The sequence below is a fragment of the Heterodontus francisci genome, chromosome 8 (assembly GCF_036365525.1).
Source record: "Heterodontus francisci isolate sHetFra1 chromosome 8, sHetFra1.hap1, whole genome shotgun sequence".
Lineage (NCBI taxonomy): Eukaryota > Metazoa > Chordata > Chondrichthyes > Heterodontiformes > Heterodontidae > Heterodontus > Heterodontus francisci.
Genome location: NC_090378.1, coordinates 108790466 through 108807559, shown reverse-complemented (window position 1 = coordinate 108807559; position 17094 = coordinate 108790466). Strand labels below are relative to the sequence as shown.

The window sequence follows — 17094 nt, the reverse complement described above, 5'->3', positions numbered from 1 at the left end:
TTGGTGATGGGAGGAATAGGGGATTGGAAGTTCAGTTCAGATCATTGGATCTGTATAGATTGCACTGTTCTTAATTGTAGGTATTATAGCTATTGACCAGGTTTGTTAAAACTCTTCTTGATTAGTATAATGGAAACACCACTTGGATTGCAGGCAAATGGAAAAACTTGAAAGTACAGAGATTCAGGGGAACCTCTTCTGATTTCTCTGGTTGAACTACTCTGGATAAACACTGTGAGCATTAAAAGTGCTCTTGTACTCTTGAACTGCTCTTCTAATCTGCATTTTTAAAAATAAACAGATTGTTGACGCCAGTGAAGTGTTCAGAAATACAGAGATTTCCTTCCTGCGTGATGCATTGTCCCACCCGTTTGGTGCTGTACGGGTGATCTCAGTCGCTGATGGGGCGGTAAGTAGACCTGAATCAAGATCAGCTCACAGGCCATCTATAATAATGTACCATCCATATGTGTAATTTAGTAAAGAAAATCACTGCTCAGTCATTTTTCCCCCAATATCCAGTATAGGATTTCTCACTAATATGTTCTGATCTGTGCGCTCTGGTTGTCCATCCATTCACTGCATCTCTTAAACTAGCTATTTTTGGCCCAGCCAGTCCCTCCCACCTTTACAAAATGATCCCATTCTAAATGTGCAGGATGCTGATGATTAGGTGCTGTGGATTAGTACTGTATTATTTACCACTTCCTACAAAGCTGAGTCCTTCATCTCAGTTGTACTATTAGAGAGGCACAAAATAGAGGCCTTGGAGAGGAAGGCAGAATTCATGATGAGTTGCCCAGGATGCTCTTGCACATCTACTAGCCAATTAGCCTGGCAGCAGCCACCCCAAATAGAAAAAGTGAAGAAGTGCTTTTATCTGTGAGTTGTGTAGTGAGGCACAATGAGAGGGCAAGTGGGGAAAGCAAGAGCAGATTTGATAAAAGAATGTATTACTGCAGTTCATGTGCAACATATGTAATTTATTTTATAAAATATTTCTTTTTATGCATTGTCTATAAGTCATAGTGGCAGACTTGTAAAAGGATAGTTTTTAAAAAATCAACAATTGGGTTTATTGTGGGGCTTCTAATTTAAGCACTATAGACAGTGTAGAGTCAGAGGTTGCAAGTTCATGACTCTTGATTCCACGCACTGAGAGTTAGTCTCAGCAACTCAATCACAGAGAAGTGCTGAGCAAAAGCTAGACACTTTCCCCAAGGTGAAGGAATGAAAATCTGAGGGAGAGTCACCTCAGACTGGCTGTTTTGCCGCACCTCCCAGTAGCTGATCATTGAATCCCAGACTTTAGATCAGAGAGAAATGAGAGTCACGTTGTATCCTTTCTGTATAATTGCATTAATACTTCCATTTTTTAATTTCAGAAATACTTGAAAACGAAGGATTTAGAAAACCTTAGTGAATTGGCAAAGGCCCAGTTTAATCAGGTAAAACAGTGATATCTATTATTTTTACATGAAGCCTAATGAAAGAAAGACTTGCATTTATATATGCTCATATAACTTGGTACCTGGAGCCTTTTCCATTCTCCAGTTCAGGACCAGCTGTGTTTAAACCAGGTAATCCTTAAACAATTAAAATTCAGGAGTGAAAGTAATAAGAATATAATGCCTTTGTAATCCAACAATCAGATTACTTGCACTGCTTCATAATGGTTACCACATTCCAGACTAGAGCCTGAAGTATCGCAGGAATTAGTCAGAGCAGCTGCTTCAAATTGTAGTACTGGGAGTTCAAGTTCTCAACTTTAGATAAAATCTGCTCTGCTCTTTGGTTGAAATAAACTCTTTGACTGGATAATATATATTTTTTAAAATGAACAGATAGTTAAAAGGACATGACTCAGACTCCTTTACCAATTAGGCGCACTACAGCCTGCCGGACTGAACATTGAGTTCAATCATTTCAGAGCATGACGGGGCCCCCCATTTTACTTTTCTTTTTAGTTATTTTTTCTTTTTTCTTTTTTATATATTTTTTGTTTATTTTATTTTATTTCATCTTAGTTTGTTCAGTTTGCTTATCCACTTTTTTTCATATTTGTACTTGCGACTGTTCCATTTTCAATCCGTTAACACCCTATCTGTACTAATGCTTTGTCTTTCAGCGCACCATTTGCTCCATGACCTTCGGGTCAGCTATTCTGTGACCTTGTCCTATCAGCACCTTCTTCTTTGTTATCTCTTGCCCCACCCCCACTTTACTTGCTTAAAACCTGTCACATTTCTAATATTTGCCAGTTCTGAAGAAGGGTCACTGACCTGAAACGTTAACTCTGCTTCTCTCTCCACAGATGCTGCCAGACCTGGTGAGTATTTCCAGCATTTCTTGTTTTTATTTCAGATTTCCAGCATCTGCACTATTTTGCTTTTATATTATGACTCAGACTCAACTTGTATGACATTATCAGTGGGGTAGTCCATTGAGAATGAAGCAGCTAAATTATTGCTCACCTTGCCTTAGATGAGGACAGACTAGTGCTATGTATGGCATTTCCTGGTGATTTTCATGCAGAATGGGCATATAATTGATAAATGAATTTCAACACAGATAGGTGTGAGCTATTACATTTTGGTAAGATAAGTAAGGAGGTTGCATATTACTTGGAAAATAATTTAAATGGGGATAGAGGAGTAAAAGGATCTGGGAGTACAAATACACAAATCACTAAAAGTAGCGACAGACCTTAGTAAGGCCGTAACCAAAGCAAACAAAGCACCAGGGCTTATATCTCGAGGGATAGAATTGAAAAGTAGAGAAGTTCTGCTAATCTTGTATTGAACTTCAGTTAGACCACACTTGAAGTGTTCAGTTCTGGTCACCATATTATAAAAAAGATATAGAAGCACTGGAGAAGGTTAAAAAAAAAGAGATTTACAAGGTTGATAACTGAAAGCCAGGTTATACCTTTTAGGAAAGGATAAACAATCTATGTTTCTTTTCTCTTGAAAAGAGAAAGCTGAGGTGTGACCTAATTAGAGTTTTTCAAAATTGAAAGGTTTTGATAGAGAGTGTTTCCACTTGTGAAGAAGAGCAAAACTAGAGGTCATCAAGATAAGATAGTCACCAAGAAATCAGATAGGAAATTCAGAAGAAACTTTTGTACCCAGATATTGGTGATATTGTGGAACTTGCTACCACAAGGATTGGTTGACGTGAGTAGTATAAATGCATTATGGGAGGCTACATAAGCTTGTGAGGGAGAAGGAAATAGAGGGTTAGGTAAAGTTAAATGAGGCTCAAATGGAGCATAAATTACAGCATGGACTGATTACGCCAAATGGCTTGTTTTATGTGCTGTATATTCTGGGTCATTCTGTGATATGGCATTCTTACATCAATAGTTCAGCTAACCATTTACACTACCAATCTTCCTGCCATCAGGATCATTGATTGAATGAATTAACGCTTTGTTGTCAATGATCAAAAATGATGTCAGACAACTAAGGCACAAACTAACAACAAATGTTTATTAACTTTAGAATCAAAGTTGGCAGCAATTAAACTTAAACACTGAGTATGCAAATGTTTAATAGGTAGGGTCTGTTGAATAAAGAGATTACAAAGGCAGTTCAGTTCTGTCAGAGTAATTCAGCAGTAACATACACAATTGCAGAAAGAGTGAAGAGTAAAGGATTTACCTGACAGTAGTGATGTTGGGGGTGGTGTATAAATGTTGATGTCAAAGGAGTATGTAGCAAAATTGTGGCAGTTGGAGTTCAATGAAGGGTTGTGCGAGATCATCCACTTTGGATCTGAGAAACACAAAATGGAATATTTTCTTAATGGTGACAGACTAGCTACTATAAAACAGCAAATGAATTTTGGTGTCAACGTTCATTAAAAGCAAGTGAGCAGGTACAAAAAGTAATCAAACAAGCTAACGGAATGTTTGTTTATCTGAAAGGGTTGGAATGTAAAGGTGAGGAATTTATGCTTCAGCTGTACAGAGCTGTGGTTAAACGTCATCTGGAGTACTGGATTCATTTTGGGCACCACACCTCAGCAAGCATATAATGGCCTAGGAGGGGGTGCACTGCAGATTTACCAGAATGATGTTCAGGCTTAGGGGGTTACAGTATGAGAACAGGTTGCATAAACTCGGCTTGTATTTCCTTGAGTTTAGAAAATCATGGGGTGATCTAATTGAGGTGTTTAAAATAATAAAGGAACTCACTAAGCTAGATACAGAGGAACTGTTTCTTCTGGTGGGGATTATAGAACAAAAGAGCACAGTCTTAAAATTAGAGCTGGGCCATTTAGGAGTGAAAAAAGCAGCACTTTTTCACAAAGGGTAGTTGAAATCTGAACATCTCTTCCCTGAAAGGCAGTAGTTCCTGTGACATCTGAAATTGTCAAGACTGAGAGCAATAGGTTTTTGTTTGGCAAGTGTATCAAGGGATATATAACAAAGGTCCATACATAGAGTTAAGGGTACGTATCTCCTGTGAGCTGATTGAACGGTGGAACTCAAGTGTCTGAATGACCTACTCCTGTTGTTCTTATGTTTCTTTGTTTCAATACTCTTAGGTTGCAAAGGAACCTCTTCAATTCTATTGACCATTCTGATTGACATGTTAAGAGTTCAGGCTTTCTGGTACTGTTGATGACCTCCAAATTAATGAAGCACCTGTACCTAGATATGCCAGGTCACCTGTTTGCTCCGTAGTTTCCCAGTTCTTTGCTTTTGAACAAAGGGTTGTACATGGGTCCAAATTTGTAGAATATTTTATGTCCCCTTTAATGAGTTGTCTCCAGTCCTATGATCTTGATGGCTTGTTTTCTATTTCTGGTAAATAACATGTTGTTTTTACAAGCCCTTGTGATTTAAGTAGAATTGGCTCTTGCCTTTCCTATCATTCAGGACACGTTTAAGGCAATTTCTCCTACAGACTGTTTTTCTTCAGCTGTTTTTGTTGTGAACATGGCACATTGTTTGAGTTGTATGTGCAGGTGTATGTGCATGTATGGATTTTCAGGTATTTGATAAGGGAACACCAAAGAGAAAACTGAGGCGCATGGTATTAGGGAATGTAGCCACATCGATAGTGAATGACTAAGGGATAGAGCCAAGAATAATGGCAGACAGATTGAGGGTACTGATCTATGCAGAGACAGGCTATTTTAATCTATATAAATGATTTAGATATAGGCATAAAAGGATTGATGTCAAAGTTTATTTATACCAAATTAGGGGGCATAAAGCCCAGTGTGAGTCCCGGGTGAACCTAAAGATTTGTCTTGAGTTTTTACCTGGTGTAGTTCCAGCTTACTACAACATGAAGTGATTGGATGTGAGTTGGCTTCCTGCTGTTCCATACATAGTGGGTTTCAACTTTGACTCCAGTGTAATTGCAGCAATGCCAAATTCTTCTCTCTTGGGTTAGTGAGTCACCTGTTCTGCTACCCTTCCAGGAAGTCATTCACAGTGCAGAGGCCAGAGAGTGTGTCAGCCCATTCCTCTCATTCGGGGTACTATGGTGGTGGCCTAGAGAAACCTAAAAGGAGAAAAGCAAGGAGAAAATCAGTAAACCGCCATAGAAATTGGTGTTCCTCACTGTCACTTGCAATTGGTCTCTGCCAACAGGACTTGACATTTGTTACGCTGCAACCCGATGGTACATGGAAATCTGCACTTGCCAAAATCCTTACAGATGTGGAGAAATCGCAGCTATGTCACGCAACAAATCTCCAAAAAGGTGATGTGCTGATTCTCATAGCAGGAGATCGGACAAAGGCAGTAAGTATTTTAATTATATAAGTTATTGGAAAGCATTATTAGGGACAACATAAACTTTAATTTGGAAAGGCATGGGTTAATCAAGGCAAGCCAGCGTGGATTTGTTAAAGGCAAATCGTGCCTGACTAACTTGATTGAATTCTTTGAGGTAAAGGAATGGTTGAGAATGGTAGTTCAATAGATATATGTATGTATAAAAATATATGACTTTATTAAGGCATTGACAAAGTGTTAAGAAGATGGTAGCCCATGCAATTAAGGGGAAAGTGGTAACTGAAAGATAACTGAATTGGGTCGTTGACAGGAAGCAAAGGGATGAATGTTGTTACGACCGAGGATGGAGGAGTGCACTGTCTTTCACTAGTTCCACTTCTCCACGGGTCACAACATATATTTAAATGTTTTACCCAGTTACCGATACGGCCAATTATATACTTCATCTATTTTAGTTTCAGAATAAATATCTGCCAACCCAGTTTCTTTGATAATTTAATATAAAACAAGACTCATTCAATAAAGATGCAAAGCTTATTAACACACAGGTTGAAATGTGAAAGTATAAATATACTACATTCTAAATAATCCAACACACACGCACACACATACACCAGTTAAAGAAAAAAATAAAGAAGCTTTCACTATAGAGATCAACTTTACCAAAAAAACAAAAAAGTACTTTGGCCAAATACTTGTTAATTCTTGAAGAAAAAGGATAAGATATGGAATTTTCCAGATGGTTCTTTGGTCTGACGTCCAAGTACACGTAGATGGATCACTAGACGCGGTGGTCACTGGGGTCTTTTCAGAAGCAGTTCGTTCAGGAGATGTCAAGAGGAAGTCTTGCAGAAGCTTCTCAGGAGAAATGCTGCATCAGTTTCTCCAGTTCTCACACTGGATTCTCAGGGCTTTTCAAAGAGGTGGAACAGGGTGAGCTGGTAGCCCCTGTCTCTTAGCAGGCTTATACCCCAACTGAACTCCAAACAATATTCAAAAATGAAACCAAAAACTCATGAGCCATAAACCCAGATATGTGACTTCTCTGTAAACAACTCCAATAGCCAGCAAGATTCCTTATGTTTATTTAGCCTTCATTGTCTCTTCCTCCAAGTGTTTGTTTTTAAACAAAGTCCGAAGTGTCTTTCCAGTGCCCCTTTTTAAAAAAAAAGTCCAGCATCTCCTCAAATATTCTCCACAATCTATTACACACAGGTCCCCAAAAATATTAACAATGGAAGCACATTCATAACAATGTATGTTTTTCAGGCTGGGAGGTGGTTTTCAGTGGTGTTCCCCAAGGGTGGGTTTTGGGTCCATTACTCTTTAACTTTTATAAACGACCTAGATTCTGGTATAGGGAGCAGCATTACAAAACTTGGTAACTTAGATAATGATGAGGATAGTTGTAGACTTCAGCATGACGTAAACAGAATGGTGAAATGGGCAGAAGCTTGGCAGATGAAGTTCAATGTGAAGTGATGGACTTTGGAAGTACCAATATGGTAAGACAGTATATACTATAAATGACACAATTTTGAAAAGTATAGATAAGCAGAGAGACTTTGGCGTCCATATACACAAATCCTTAAAATAGTGGTACAACACACTACCCTTAGTGAGGTTATAGCTCACTGCATTAATGGTGTGGATGTGGGAGTGTGAAAAACTGCGACTGAGTTTCTCACTTACCTGAGTGGAACTAGAGGTAAGTTAAAGCAAGATTAAAAAGTCCACCTTTTTGGCAGGTTTCTTCTGCTTCTTTTAGGAACTTGCCAGCTATTTTCTGACCAAAAGACCAAACAGGTGACCTGCTTGATCTGTAACTGGCATCTAAGAAAACAACCTAAGGTGAATGTTAATTTAATTGACTTGGTATCTCTCGTGCTGAATTGGAACAGGTGAGGTACTGGGCAGGTGGAAAGTTAAGGATGCAACCCTACAGAAAATAAAGATGTCACCTTATTAGCTCAATGGAAGAGGCATGCTGCTGATTTTGGCACCACTTAGGAATAAACTGTAGAGATGATAACTCCCAGGATAGGTATCTGGAAGAAGCAGACAACACAGCAGTAGTTTCCCCCACAGATAATCCTATTGGTAGAATAACTTTTGAGCTCTAGATGTCCTCATCTGAGGTATCTACTTTCCACCTCTGCTTTTGATATGATCACCCTGCTTTCGGACTGACTGGTTTTCTTCTGTGCCTCCATGTCTTATGCAGTGATTGATTTAAAGTGACAAACTTACCTACTTTCTTATGCATCTTTTTCTTCCCTCAAAGAATGCTGCATTAGGGAAGTTGCGGCTGGAATGTGCGGATATTCTGGAGTCCAGGGGTGTCGCCCTCAGAGATCCAGGTGTATTCAATTTCCTCTGGATCGTCGATTTCCCACTGTTTCTACCAAAGGAAGACAGCCCTGAAGAGTTTGAATCTGCTCATCACCCCTTCACAGCTCCCCACCCAGATGATGCACATCTCATCTACACAGAACCTGGCAAGGTATGGCAACTAAATGTAAAATGCAAAGATGGGTATTTCCAATTAACTGGGAAATCCTCACTAAACACAACTGATGTTTTTCACTTAATCTTTTAACAACTTTTTTAAAAAAATGGCACAATGCATCTACAAAATTAATACAGGTTCTCATATTTGTTCATGATTCCCCATGATTCCCCAGGAGATAAGTTGGCGATTTTGGCTACAATGTAAGAAGAATCCAAGGCTTCCATGCTTGTTGAGGAAATGACAATGATGGATAAGTCTCACTCACCTCATAGTGACTTGCTCAGTCGCACCATCAGCAGAAACCTGAGAATAGGTGCCTGCTCACCAGAGATTCTGCTAGCCTGCAAGATTGAGACAAGTGTACCCTCAGCTTGAGGAATGAATGCTGCTTGGGGATCTCTGACAAAGTTACTCCAGCGCAAGCTTGGTGACTAGGATTTTGTTGCACCAGAGAGAAGGATGGGAGGAGGCTCAAGAGGAGCATAAATGCTGGGATGGACTGGTTGGGCTGAATGGCCTGTCTCTGTGCTATATGTTCTATGTAAACTATCCAGAGGTGCCCTGAAGTAACCATGTGGATAAGTGCTTGATGATCAGTGTCGCTGAGTTTTTTCTTGTTTGGACGTCTGTGAGTCTCTATCACTGTCTAGTATTACCAGATTCTGTTTTCCGTAGGTGAGGAGTCAACATTATGACCTGGTGTTAAATGGCAATGAAATAGGAGGAGGATCCATTCGAATACATAATATGGAATTGCAGCATTATGTACTGGAGACAATACTAAAGGTATATAGCTCAACTTATATTGCTTACATCTCATTGAAATTACATAAAAATATGCATCACAGTGCGGGAAGGATTAGAAATTGTACATAATAAAAACAAGAAATGCTGGAACCACTCAGCAGGTCTGGCAGCATCTGTGGAAAGAGAAGCAGAGTTAACGTTTCGGGTCAGTGACCCTTCATCGGAACTGACAAATATTAGAAAAGTCACAGGTTATAAGCAAGTGAGGTGGGGGTGGGGCAAGAGGTAACAAAGGAGGTCTAGATTGGACCAGGCCGCATAGCTGACCAAAAGGTCACGGAGCAAAGGCAAACGGCGGAGTGGGGAGGTGGCGGATGGGGAGAGGGGGGCGAGTGGGAAGAATTAGAACTTTGCCACTACTGCGACCAGCCCAGTGATGGGGCGGGTGGAGAGACCTTATGCCAGCTTGAAGATATTGAGATAATGAGATCATTTCTGGTGGATAGAGGTGACCTCTGGAAACCAAACCACGGGGAAAGGAAGAAGGCTCTTGAACTGAGGGCTATTATACATGCCATGGTGATTCACAACAACAACTTGTATTTATAAAGTGCCTTTAATGTAATAAAACATCCCAAGGCACTTCACAGGAGCATTATAAAGCAAAATAAGACAGTAAGCACATAAGGAGGTATTAGGTCAGAAAAGCTTGGTCAAAGAGGAAGGTTTTAAGAAGTGTCTTAAAGGAGGAAATGAGAAAGAGAGCTGGAGAGATGTAGGGAGGGAATTCCAGAGCTTAGGGCCTAGGCAGCTGAAGGCTAGGCCACCGATGGTGGAGGCAATTAAAACCGGGGATGCTCAAGAGGCCAGAATTAGATGAGCACAGATATCTTGGACAGTTGTAGGGCTGACGGAGATTTCAGAGATAGGGAGGGGTGAGGCGCGGGTCAGAATTTTAAAATCAAGGTGTTGCTTGATCGGGAGCCATAGTAAGTCGGTGAGCACAGGGTGAAAGGTGAACGGGACTTGGTGCGAATAAGGACACGCACAACAGACTTTGGGATGACGTCAAGTTTACAGAAGTTATAATGTGGGAGAGCAGCCAGGTGCGTGCAATAATCAAATATAGAGGTAGCAAAGGCATGAATGAGTGTTTCAGCAGCAGATCGGTTGAGGCACGGGCAAAGTCGGGCGATGTTATGGAGGCAGAAATATGCGGTCTGACTGATGGCGTGGATATGTGGTTGGAAGCTTGTCTCGTGTCAAATACGACACTGAGGTTGCGAACAGTCTGGTATAATCTCAGACTGTTGCCAGGAAGAGGGATGGAGTCGGTAGCTAGGGAACAGAGTTTGGAACGGGGACCAAAGACAATGGCTTCTGTCTTCCAAATATTTAATTGGAGGAAATTTCTGCTCATCTACTACTGGATGTCAGATGAGCAATCTGATAATTTTAGCAACAGTGGAGGAGTCGAGAGAGGCAATGGTGAGGTAAAGCTGGGCGTCATCATTGTACATGTGGAAACAAACTCTGTACTTTCGGATGATGTCGCCATCGGCAACATGTAAATGAGAAACAGGAGGGGCCCAAGGACAGATCCTTGGGAGAACACCAAAGGTAACAGTGTGGGAGTGGGAAGAGAAGCCATTGCAAGTGATACTCTGGCTACAATTAGATAGATAAGAATGGAACCAGGCGAGAGCAATCCCACCCAACTGGATGACTGTGGAGAAGGTTTGAATTAGGAGGATGGTGTTGTCAACTGTGTCAAAGGGTGCAGACAAGTTGAGAAGGGCAAGGAGGAACAGTTTGCCTTTGTCACAGTCACATAGGGTGTCATTAGTGACTTTGAGAGCCGTTTCGGTACAGTGGTAAGGGCGGAAACCTGACTGGAGGGAAAGATGAGCGTGGAGGTGACGTCACATTCAAGGACTTTGGAGAGGAAAACAAGGTTGGAAATAGGGCAGTGGTATGCAAGATGGTGGGGTCAAGGGGTTTTTTTGAGGAGAGGGGTGATGACAGCAGATTTAAAGGAGAGGGGGATGGCATCTGAAGAGAGAGAGAGAGAACAGTTAACAATATCATCTAACATGGGGACCAGGAGGGGATGTTGAGTGGTCAGTAGTTTAGTAGGAATAGGGTCGAGAGAGCAGGAGGAGCTTGGAGAGGGCATGAGAGGATATAGGAGAGAAACTAGAGAAAGATGCGAGTTCAGGGCTTAGGCCGGAGAAACTTTGGAGGAAGTTTGGCCTGGTGGGCTAGTGGAAGGGAGGGATGCGGCAGAGGCAACTGATCGATCTTAGTGACAAAGAAGTCCATGAACTCCTCACATTTATTCACGCCAAGTGGCTAGTCAGATAGAGACTATACCATTATTTCAAAGGGAATGGGATAAGTATTTGAAAAGGAGGAATATAAAAGGATCTTGGAGAAATGGTTTTAGAGGAGAGAACTCCTAGTTCTTGATCAGGAGCATGATCCCTTCCTCAAAGCCTCCTGCTTTGGCTGAGTGTCCCTGAAATGGAAGATTAATCCCTGAAACACTGCTGCTAGCAACCTGGGAAAAAGTAGAGCATACACTTAGCATTTGCAGTTGACACCTGGTGGTTTATAGAATCATAGAATGGTACAGCACAGAAGGAGGCAGTTCAGCCCATTGGGCCTGTACCAGCTCTTTGGCAGAGCTAACCAATTAATCCCACTCCCCTGCTCTTTACCATTTCCTGTAAATGTTTTCCCTTCAAGTATTTATCCAATTCCCTTTTGAATGTTACTATTGAATCTGCTCCACCTAAAGGCTGGCTCGGGTCTGCAAATGAAACCCGACCCGAGCCTGACAGAACCACATCCGACCCGGCCCAAATTCTTTCATTTTTTCCCACGCCCGACCCAACCGGATCATCAGTTAACCTAGCTTCCGTTTTTCACTTTGTTGCATATCTGCACATGCTTAAAAAAACTGTAACTAAACAACCTTTCAAGTCCAAAAAGTACATTGACATTGGAGCCACTCACTGGAGGTGGTGATAGAGTGTGTCCGACCCAGCCCGAGCCCGAATGCCGGACCCGGAAGTGCGATCCGACCCGAATCCGACACATGTCATTGGGTTCGGGTCAGGTAGCCATGCTCTACTTCCACCATCTTTTCAGGCAGTGTATTCTAGATCATAACACACAATGGTAAAAAAAACCTTACTCATATCACTTCTGGTTCGTTTGCCAATTACCTTTAATTTGTGTCCTCTGGTTACCGATCCTTCTGTTACTTGAAACAGTTTCTCATCAAAACCATGATTATCAACATCTTTATCAAAACTCCCCTTAACCTCACCGTCCTAATGAGAAAACCCCCCAGCTTCTCCAGTCTCTCTGCATAAGTCCCTCATTCCTGGTACCATTCTGTTGAATCTCCTTTGCACCCCCTCCAAGCCTTTGACACCCTTCATAAAGTGTGTTGCCCAGGATTGAACACAGTATCCAGCTGAGGCCTACCCAGTGTTTTATAAAAGTTTAACATATCTTCCATGCTTTTGTACTTCCCAATAACCTGTGTGCTTTTTTAACAGCCTTCTCAACTAGTCTTGCCACCATCAAAGACTTGTGTACATATACTCACAGATCTTTCTGTTCCTGCATCCATTTAAAATGGAACAATTTAGTTAATCTTGCCTCTCCTCATTCTTCCTTCCAAAATGAATCACTTCACATGTCTCTACTTAAATTTCATCAGCCATGTGTTTGCTTATTTTACCAGTCTGTCTATTACTATTCTCCTTATTTACTACAAGTCAGTTTTGTTTCATAGTCATTTAAGGCACAAAAGGAGGCCATTTGGCCCATCAAGTGCATGCTGGCTCTCCATCAAGCAAGCCAGTTAGTCCCGCTCGATTCCCGTAGTCCTGCAAGTTTATTTCCTTCAAATCATTGATTGCCTCTGCTTCCTGCACTCTCGTGGGCAGCGAGTTCCAGGTCATTATCGCTCGCTGTGTAAAAAAACGTTCTTCCTCACATTCCTCCTGCATCTCTTGCCCAAAACCTCCAATCTGTGTCTCCTAGTCCTTGTACCATCAGTTAATGGGAACAGATTTTCCTAGTCTAAATTATCTAAGCCTGTCATAATCTTCTACACCTCCATCAAATCTCCCCTCAATCTCCTTTGCTCCAGGGAGAACAACCTCAGCTATTCCAACCTAACCTTGTAACGAAAATCTCCCATCATCTTCAGACTTTGCAGTTATGCCTTGTACACTCAAATCCAGGTCATTAATATATTTATCAAATAAACAATGGTCCTAATAGTGTCCCCTAGGCAACATCACTGTATACTTCCCTTCAGTCTGAAAAAAACCCTCCATTACTACTACTCAGCTTTCTATTCCTTAGTCAATTTTGTATCGATAATGCTGTTGTCCCTTTAATCCCATGGGCTTTAATTTTGCTAACAAGTCTATTAGGTGTACTTTGTCAAATGTCTTTTGAAAGTCCATATGCATAATACCAACTGCATTACCCTCATTACTCCATCAAAGAACTTGATCAAGTTAGTTGAACAAGATTTGCCGTTAACAAATGTGTGCTAACTTTCATTTATTGACCCATAAATGAATGTGACTGTGTACTTGCTTCACCTGCTTACAGGTGGCCCCCTGGTTCTCAAATCTTTTCACACAACAGCTGCTGGTGTGAAACCGCAAGCAAAGATGCTCAGGACTCAACCTTTTATGAAGTAAATGAAACAACATTTGCAAACTGAGGGCACGTGTCACATGATTATATGCCAGGTCCGAATACCTCCAACCAGAGTTGGGCAACTCTAGTTGGAAAAAGGTATTGCATCACTTTGCAGACATTGCACCATCTTCCAGTGGGGTGTTCTGCATATCATGCAAGTGTCTTAGTTAAATAGGTTTGAATTTAAAAGAAATATCCATATTTTATTTATTTATTTGTACATTACAGGAAGACAGTGGGTTATTATCACATCTACTTGAGGCACTAGATTCTGGAGCACCACCCCATGGTGGGATTGCTTTGGGTGAGTTCCAAATTAAGTTTTTGTGTCACTCTTCTCTACAATCCAGCACCGTAGGAGCCTGAGGTTAGACTAAATCAGAACTTAGTTTGTTGATTGGGGATATTTGTAACTCTAAAAACGATGGGAGAGAAGAAGGCAGACTTTTTTTTTTCCATTCGCAGAATGTAGACGTTGCTTGCAACGCCATCACTATGTGCCCTGAGCAAGTTTTAATATAATTAAGTGCTTACTAGGCCTCCTCAGAGTCAACCAGGTTGGTGTGGGATTGCAGTCATGTATAAGCTAGACCAGGTAAGAAGAGCAGGTTTACTTCCCTGGAGGATAGCAGTGAACCAGTTGGGTTTTTATGACAATCCAATGGCTTTGTGGTCATCTTTACCAAATTTTAATTTCCAGATTTCTGAATTCAGTTTCTCTAGCTTCCATGGTAGGATTTGAATTTATGTTTATTATTAGTCCAGTAAATTAACCACTACACTGGGCTCCCTCCTCTTCCATGTTAATATGGAATTCTAGAATAGGGAAGGCTCGATATATTAAAGCCAAAAATCGCATAAAATCCTGTTTTTTGCCCCCTCTTCCCTTATGGGCTGGCTAGTGCATTAGTGTCCATCAGCTGTGACTTGGGGCGGAAGCTTCTTGTTTTGTTTGCAAAATCTACTGATGAACTCTTTGTGATGCTTCTTGTCAATTCTGGATGTAAGAACATGATGTTTCATTGTCTAATCTGTTTCATTTTAGGTCTAGACAGACTGATAGCGCTTACAGTTGGAGCATCAAGTATCAGGGATGTCATTGCTTTTCCTAAATCCTTCAAAGGCCGTGATCTAATGAGTAATGCACCAGACTATGTGAGTCCTGAAGAGCTGAGCCCATATCACATTCAGGTCAACTGGCCAGCAGAATTCCATGAGGACACCAGTAAATCATGAGTTACTGTAGTGACTGGTAACACATATAAGCAAAAAGCACTGAAGACCAAACCGCAGTTGGATCATATTAGTTTGTACCATTTCCATGCTTGGGACCTACAAAATCATTGGAGACTGATGGGTCTAGAGCAGCTGTCTGCTGTGGTGTCAGTCACAGCCACTCGATTGCTTAGTGTATATGTTGATCAAATCATAGCCTCTGAATAATGTTTCAAATTAATGGTAATTTAAAGGTAATTACATTGCTAGAAAACTGTTTTTGTTGAATGGGTAACTACTTTCAGGCTAAAGGATTTTTGCCTTGTAATAATATTATTTTTCCTCTGCATTTCTTTCCAACTTGTGGTAATAATAGCAGTGTTTGTTCAATACAGCGTATCTAATCTCTGTACTCCCACATCCTTAGATGTTGTTACTTCACCAGCACAAAACTTGAATCTAACTGCACTCCTTGACTGCGTTCTGACCACATATTCACGCATCACTGACCGTCTATTTCCATTTGCATAACATTGCCGAACTCCACTCTTGCTTCAGTTCATCTGCTACTGAAAGCCTCATCTGTGTCTTTGTTACCTCCAGACCCGACTAGCCCAAAACACTCCTGGCTGGCTTCCCACGTTCTACCCTCCGGAAACCTAAGGTCATCCAAAACTCTGCTGCCCATGCCCTAACACACACCAAGACCTGTTCACCCATTACCCCTGTCCTTGCTGACCTACAGTGGCTCCTGGTTAAGCAATGTCTCTTAAAATTCTCACTCATATTTTCAAATCCGTCCATGACCTTGCCTGTCCCTATCTTTGTAATTTCCTCCAGCCGTACAACCCTCATATCTGCACACCTCCAATACTAGCCTCTTGAGCATTCCCGATTTTAATCACTCTACTATTGGCAGCCATGCCTTCAGCTGCCTAGGCCCTAAGATCTTGAATTTCCTCCGTACACTTCTCCACAACTCTTTTCTCCTTCATGACAGTCCTTAAAACCTGCCTCTTTGACCAAGCTTTTGGTTATCTTTCTTAATATCTCCTTATAAGTATATGGTATAAGTTCAGGAATTTTATCAAAATAGTAACTCAGCCCCAGCTACCTATTGTGTAATCATGTTGCATCTAGATCTTGAATTAACTTACTTAGTTCAGACAGATTCATCTTTCCTGAATTCTGGGGCAGCAGCAGTCAGCAGTGGACCTGGGAGGAACCTGGACTGGGGCAGCAGCAGTCAGCAGTGGACCTGGGAGGAAACTGGACTGCAGCGGAGTTGTTTAAATAAAGAGTGGGGCTCAAGGCCCTTACTTACCTGAGGTCCGGGGCAGCAGCGGACCTGGGAGGGACTGGGACTGGAGCGGAGCTGTTTAAATAAAGAGCGGGGCTCGAGGCCCTTACTTACCTGAAGTCCGAGGCAGCGGCAGGCTTTCTGGCTGTGTCGGCGCACGCTGGATCTGAAGGGTGGAAAGGGAGACTGCCAGTGACATCACGAGAAATCTGTGGGCTGATTGGTTGGTGGGTGTCAGCTGTTGTTGCCTGTGGATAGCTTAGAAAGATCAGAGAAAAAAAGTTATTTTTTTTTAAAACTCTTGTGGGCCGGAGGTTAGTACTACTAGGTTTTTTTTAATTTGTGTAATTTATTAGTGATTACTAGTTGGAATAGTGCTGTTTGGTTAGAGTGAGTTGTGTGTGGAGGATTTCGCTGGCTGGGGGAGGGAGGTGCTGTTTGGTCTCTTTCTTTTCTGGTTTTTCAGCCTTCACGGTACGGGGGAAGAAGCTGATTGGCAAATAACTGGTAAATTATTCCACTTATTACACTAGCAATAATTAGATTGTAAAGCTAAGTAATGGCAGGGCAGCTCAGCCAAGCGGAATGTGCCTCCTGTAGTATGTGGGAGGTCGTGGACGCACCATGTGTCCTTGACAAACACGTCTGCAGGAAGTGTCACCGGCTAAAGGCCTGCTCGGGTCTGCAATTGAGACCCGACCCGAGCCAGACAGAACCCCATCCGACCCCGAGCCTAAACCGGCCCAAGTCCTTCCATTTTTTTCCTGCACCCGACCCGACCATCAGTTAACTTACCTGCCGTTTTTTACTTTGTTCCTTACCTGCACAAGC

General features: G+C 41.7%; 1 protein-coding gene across 2 annotated transcripts in view; it reads left to right on the top strand.

Annotated features, from left to right (window-relative positions):
* The window catches only part of dars2 (aspartyl-tRNA synthetase 2, mitochondrial), a 55319-nt gene extending 39962 nt beyond the window's left edge, over nt 1-15357 (top strand). The window contains exons 11-18 of one of the 2 annotated variants that reach the window (XM_068037903.1): nt 302-409; nt 1386-1448; nt 2315-2329; nt 5609-5761; nt 8040-8258; nt 8943-9053; nt 13977-14052; nt 14794-15357. In XM_068037903.1, coding sequence (XP_067894004.1) covers nt 302-409; nt 1386-1448; nt 2315-2329; nt 5609-5761; nt 8040-8258; nt 8943-9053; nt 13977-14052; nt 14794-14984 — 936 coding nt within the window. In that variant the 3' untranslated portion in view covers nt 14985-15357. The remainder of the gene's footprint in view (nt 1-301; nt 410-1385; nt 1449-2314; nt 2330-5608; nt 5762-8039; nt 8259-8942; nt 9054-13976; nt 14053-14793) is intronic. The other variant, XM_068037904.1, reaches the window with a different exon arrangement.
* Nucleotides 15358-17094: the final 1737 nt, after the last annotated feature.